Below are 6,128 nucleotides of genomic sequence, written 5' to 3'. Positions count from 1 at the left end.
AAAAAAAAAAAAAAAAAAAAAAATTGCACCATCTGTCATCTTCAGCCTGCCTCCCTCATGGGGCACTGGGCTGGAGCTAAACCCTGGTGAAGGATACCCTCTTGGACCCATTGGTGGCTCATGAAGTTGGTTTGGTGAGTCATTACTGGACATGTGGAAAGATGAAGTATAGCAGAACAGAAAATATCAGTGTATTGCCCGTAGTTACTAGGGCAAGGACTGTTCTGTGGAATTAAGTCTAGTTATGTGTGTTCATGTGTGGGTGACTTGGGTTGCAGGGTAAAATGTATCTTTTACTGTGAGTTGTAATAAGAAATCTGAAAGCCCCTGATCCACTTTGGCACAAGCTCTATCTAGTCTGACTCACTCTAAAGTTACCTCCTCCCTCGTACGCATTTGAGCTTGGGACCAATGAGCGTCATGTTGGCTGCTGGAGATTAAAATGGCTCCCTGCAATCTGCTAGGGACTGGCAGTGCCCATGTGTTTTTCCCTGGCTTTCAGGTCTATTCCCCACTCTGAGCATTTGTAAGTGAGAAATGTGTACTATGAATAAATCATCCCTGCTCAGCAAGCAGATTCCTGCTCTACCTGCCTGGTCCGGGCTCCAGGATCCCCAGCCCAGCTCCTAGACACCCAGTCTCTGACCCCTGCTCTCTTCTGCCCACCCAGGAGAACCCGTACGTCATGCGCCGGCCCAACTTCCAGGCCCTGTCAGGGAATGAACGCTTCGAGGGCTTCTGCGTGGACATGCTGCGGGAGCTGGCCGAGCTGCTGCGCTTCCGCTACCGCCTGCGGTTGGTGGAGGATGGGCTGTACGGGGCACCCGAGCCCAACGGCTCCTGGACAGGCATGGTTGGCGAGCTCATCAACCGGGTACGGCTGGGCTGGGGCTGGGGCTGGGGAAGAGGCATGGACCCAGTGAGTGAGGGAGGGCGGGCAGCTGGGCAGCCAGTCGAACCTTAGAAGCAGACTGGCCGGTGACAGAAGTGGAAGGAGCCATGAAGGGCTCCTCAGACCACCTCACTGATGTTGCGCTGTATGCCTGTGCCTGGCGGGTGCCATGGGATGGGACAGAGGAGGAGAGGTGGTACATGCATCACCACCTGTGTCCTGCTTTGCCAAATGCCCCTGTTGTGCCACCTTGGATTAGTCGGTGTGCAAAGATTTGTTAAGTGAGTGAAAGAGACATGGAGTGGTGAGCAGGAAAAGGTCTGAGGTGGTCAAAGGCTTCCTGCAGGAGGCAGGGCTGAGAGCAGGAAGTGCACCTTACCTGTGTGCTATGCCCAGCACCTGCCGGGGAGGGCCTGGCACGTTATGGACCTGGAGGGTTGCGTGTAGAACTCACACATTCACCCGTTCAGTGGGTGTTTATTGAGCACCTACTATGTGCCTTGCTCCTTGCTGGACATGGGATCCCACTATTAGCACAGTGGATCTGGACCCCGCCCCCAGGAGCTTAGAGTCTCTTTGGGGTGCAAGACAGCAAATGACCACAGCACAGAGCCATCTGGGCTTTGATGGGGGAGCTCAGAGGAAAGGCCCAGAGAAGGTTCCTGACCCAGTCAGGCATCCTGGGGGGCTTCCCAGAAGAGACGATACCCAAAGTGATTCCCAAAGGGCATGAAGAAGTCAGCAGAGTGAAGGGGGTGTGGAAGAAGGGGAGCGTATTTGGAGCAGAGGAAATAGCATCTACAAAGATGGGGTGATACGAGAGAGTGGGGTGCACTGGAGAAACCAGCAGGGCCTGAGCATGGGCAGGATTTGGTTGCAGCTGAGGAGGGATGGAAGGCAGGGCCATGGGAGGTGGCAGGCAAGGGTGCAGTGGAAAGGATCTTTGGGCATCAGACAATCCTGGATTTGAATCCTTAGGTGTCATTTCTCTTCTCTGAACCTCAGTTTTCCCCTCCCTAAGATGGGGATAATAATACCTTGCAGGTCTATAGTGAGGGTTATGGGACACGGGGACAAGTACCTCACACATTGCTTGGCAGATACTGGGGGACTGAAATGTAGTTCCTCTTTTTATTCCAGGTGGGAGAAACTATGGGCGCAATTGCCCAGAGGCAGGACTGTGCCCTGGGAGATAAGTAGGCCCCTGGTTAGGACACGCCCAGAACTGGTGTGCAGAGCAAGTGACTGTGGCCAGAGATGGCCAGGGCGGCCTTGACGTTAGACTTTCCTGAGCTCATCAGAGATTCTCAGCCTCCTCTCTCTCATGCCAGAATTTACAGCATCCAACCCCCTGAACATCACCAGGAAAGACACGAGAGGGCCACTTTGCTTGACAAGGATGTTTATCCCTTAGGGCACTGACTTTTAAAAGTTATTTTGATAGCAGAACTTTGTTTCCAATTGCAAGCTCCCTCAGAACCCTGGGCAAGAGCAGAGCTGCTCTAGTGGAGGCAGAGATGGGGGGGCCTCCCGCCCCACCCCACAGGCAGGCCCCGAGGTGCTGCCCCATAAAGCTGCCAGCTGGCTTGAAAACTTCTGCCCCAGGGTGAGTTTTAAGGTCAGGGTGAATTTTATTATTATTATTTTTATTTTATTTTATTTATTTATTTATTTATTTATTTATTTATTTATTTATTTATTTATTTATTTATTTTGGAGACAGAGTCTCCTCTGTTGCCCAGGCTGGAGTGCAGTGGCACGATCTCTGCTCACAGCAACCTCTGCCTCTGCAACCTCCACCTCCCAGGTTCAAGCGATTCTCCTGCCTTGGCCTCCTGAGTAGCTGGGATTACAGGTGCGCCACCATGCCTGGCTGATTTTTGTATTTTTTGGAGCAACAGGGTTTCGTCATGTTGGCCAGGTTGGTCTTGAACTCCTGGCCCCAAGTGATCTGCCCACCTCACCTCCAAAGTGCTAGGATTACAAGTGTGAGCCACTGTACCCAGCTCAGGGTGAATTTTAAGGCCTGAAGCCCAAAGAGGCCCCTGGTGAGACAGGAGATGAGTAGCCCCAGAGCTGACAGCTCTATGCCCACCTGAGGGCGTAGACTTTCTTGTGACCTGTTTCCACAGCCTGGTCTTTAGTCATGTAGGCTCAGAAATATTCTTTCATCTGATATCCCAGAAATAAGCAGGCTCCAAGGGAGTAGCCCTGCACCTGAAGTCACTCTGCACTGGATGCCCTTTTTTCACCAACAGAGAAGTCTGGAACAGTCCTTATTTACAACTGTCTGAACTTTGTGTCTCAGGGCCTACTCAGTAGGGTGGGGTGAGAGGATTTGGGGCCTGGGGCCAGCAAAGTGTGGCAGCCAGGAGTGTCTCTGGTTGGCTGTTTGAATCTTAGCTCTGCTGTGCACTGGTTGTGTGGCTTTGGACAAGTGCTTAACATTTCTTTAGGTTGTAGTTTGTTCTACTGTAAAATTGGGGAATTACAGTCCTGTAGCACATAGGGTTGTTCTGAAGAACAACATGCAATGAAGAACTTAGAACAGGGCTTGGTGCATAGTGGGTGCTGTATGCATGTGTCCGTTTTTTTTTTTTTTTTTCTTTGAGACTGGATCTCTCTCTGTCACCCAGGCTGGAGCGCAGTAGTGCAATCACAGCTCATTGAAGTCTCAACCTGCTGGGCTCAAGTGATCCTCCCACCTCAGCCTCCCGAGTTGCTGGGACTATAGGCATATGCCACCATGCCCAGCTAATTTTTGTGGTTTTTGTAGAGATGGGGTCTGGCCCTGTTGCCTAGGCTGGTCTTGAACTCCTGGGCTTAAGCAATCCTCCCACCTTAGCCTTCCAAAGTGCTGGGATTATACTATTTTTATTATTGTTATTATTCATACCGGCATAGCCAGCACATACATAGATTTGTGTGTTCATCCATTTTCCATTCAGCCAGTATTTGTTGGGTGTCTACTATATACGAAGCCCTGTGCTATACCCCGGGGATACCATGGTGAACAAGCCCGATGTGCTTTTATTGAGTGGGCTAAAGGGTGTGGGCCTCAGCAGAAAGCCCATGGGATGCCCTTGAAGAGTTTTTGGGGTTTTTTTGTTGTTGTTGTTGTTGCTTGTTTGTTTTGTTTGTTTGTTTTTCTGAGATGGACTCTTGCTCTGCTCCCAGGCAGGCTGGGGTGCCGTGGGGTAATCTTGGCTCACTGCAACCTCTGCCTCCTGCGTTCAAATGATTCTCCTGCCTCAGCCTCCTGAGTAGCTGGGACTACAGGCGCATGCCACCACACCTGGCTAATTTTTGTATTTTTAGTAGAGGTGGGTTTCACCATGTTGGCCAGGCTGGTCTCAAACTCCTGAACTCAGCTGATCCACCTGCCTCAGCCTCCCAGAGTGCTGGGATTACAGGTGTGAGCCACCGTGCCCGGCCACCCTTGAAGGGTTTTGATCTGGCTCCAGTGAATTGGCCCCGGGGTTGGGGGAAGCAGTGGTAACAGGAAGACTAGTGAGGAGATGAGGAATGAGCTGGTGGGCCTCAGGCGGGAGGACGTCAGAGCTAGAGACTAGGGGAATGGCTAAAGAGCACCAGGGCTTGGTCACTGCCTAGGGTGGGGGATGCAGGAGAGGACAGATGGGAGAGTGTTCCTCCTTTGTCTGGCTTGGGCATATGGGTGATGGCAGTGACATTTATGGGGAGAACACTGGAGGAGGAGCTGGAGCATGAAGGATAGGCGGGGCTTGGCCTTGCCCTGCTGTGGGATAGCCGAGTGTGCCGAGCTGCACAGGAATAGTCACCACCGTCATCACAACAACAGCAGCTGTCATTTGTTGATTTCACACCATGTGCGAGGAACTTTTCAAGTGTTACTTAACATAATTCTCCTAACAGTCCTTCATGGCCTGAGGATCACTGCCCAATGTGAGACCTGGAGTCCCTAACACACAGGGCTGCAGCCAGGTGTGTCTGACTTAAGGCCCGTGCCCTTTCCAGCCCTCCAGCCAAGAACTTGGGAAGCCCGGAGTACATTGATGGAGTGGCACGCTGTGCCAGGGCCTTGTCCGAGCTTTCTGACTTGTCTCCATCCTTGACTCCTCATGGCCACCCAATGAGGGAGGGACTGGTATTAGCCCCGTTTTCTCAAATGTACAATGAGACACCAGGGTTTCATGTCCAGGCCACATGGCTAGAGACTGGGAGAACCAAGGTGGGCACCCCACCAGGGTGGCCCAGAGCTGGTCAGTGACTCCCGGATGGAAGACAGCCTGGGGCACCAGCATCCCGCCAGTCATCCCCGGGGCCAGGCACAGGGCTCCTTGGCCAGTCTTGAATTATGACCCATTTATTCCACCCAGTGGCCATGGCTGGCATTGGCCTTCTCCCTGCCATCACTGCCATGATGTGAATTCAGGTCCCACCCCTCTCATCAGCCTCCTTACTGGCCTCCTGGCTTCGAGTCTCTCCACTCCCCAGCTTGTCCTCCAGCAGAACCTTTCTATAGTGCAAGTATGATCTGTCGCTTGTATGCTTTCACGGAAGCCCCTGAGGCCGTCAGGATAAAGCTTAGCCTTTAAGGACAGAGAAGATCTTAGGTCGGGGTCCCAGGAAGCTGACTCTGAGACGGAGACGTACAGGCAGGAGGTGTGATGGCGAGCCCCTGGAAATCTGCCCCGTGCTGGAGGGAAGGAAGCAGGCTTGGACAGAGGAATTGAGCTGTGCTGCAGTCACAACTGGGCCTTAGCTGCCCCACAGGCAGCTCTGGAGCTGGACTGGCCATCAAGGACCTCCCCCTGTGGTAAGGGTGCCAGGCCTTTAAGCACCCACTGATACGTCACTGGATGTGGGCTGCTTTTGGGGAGTCCAGGACTTTGGGTGAGGGGACGCTCTTCTACTGACAGAGCTGAGAGCCATCAGCCACCTACACCCTGAGTAGCTGAGGCAATGAGTGCCCCACTCCTGAAACAGTGTCTGGGTAGCCACCGTGGTGTCCACTGTAGCAGTGCACTGGTTGGGAGCCAGAAGGAGCCAGCTTCAGGTCCCCAGTGCTCCCACATGATCCCTGGAAAGCCACTTATCTCTGAACCTCAGTCACTCCTCTTGGAAAGGGGCTAATGTTACCTCCCTCACTGAGGGTTATTTTTGTTTTTGTTTTTTTTGAGGCAGAGTCTCACTCTGTCACCCAGACTGGAGTGCAGTGGCATGATCTCGGCTCACTGCAACCTCTGCCTCCAGG

The 6,128-nt window shown here is 52.7% G+C and overlaps 1 protein-coding gene across 1 annotated transcript in view; it reads left to right on the top strand.

Moving 5' to 3' along the window:
• Window positions 1-6,128, top strand: part of GRIK5 (glutamate receptor, ionotropic, kainate 5) — a 79,438-nt gene that overhangs the window by 27,052 nt on the left and 46,258 nt on the right. The window contains 1 exon segment of the mRNA XM_011936566.1: window positions 671-874. Coding sequence (XP_011791956.1) covers window positions 671-874 — 204 coding nt within the window.

The sequence above is a fragment of the Colobus angolensis genome, unplaced genomic scaffold (genome assembly GCF_000951035.1).
Source record: "Colobus angolensis palliatus isolate OR3802 unplaced genomic scaffold, Cang.pa_1.0 Scaffold154, whole genome shotgun sequence".
Lineage (NCBI taxonomy): Eukaryota > Metazoa > Chordata > Mammalia > Primates > Cercopithecidae > Colobus > Colobus angolensis.
The sequence above is the reverse complement of the archived record's forward strand: the minus strand, read 5'-3'. Positions and strand labels throughout refer to the sequence as shown.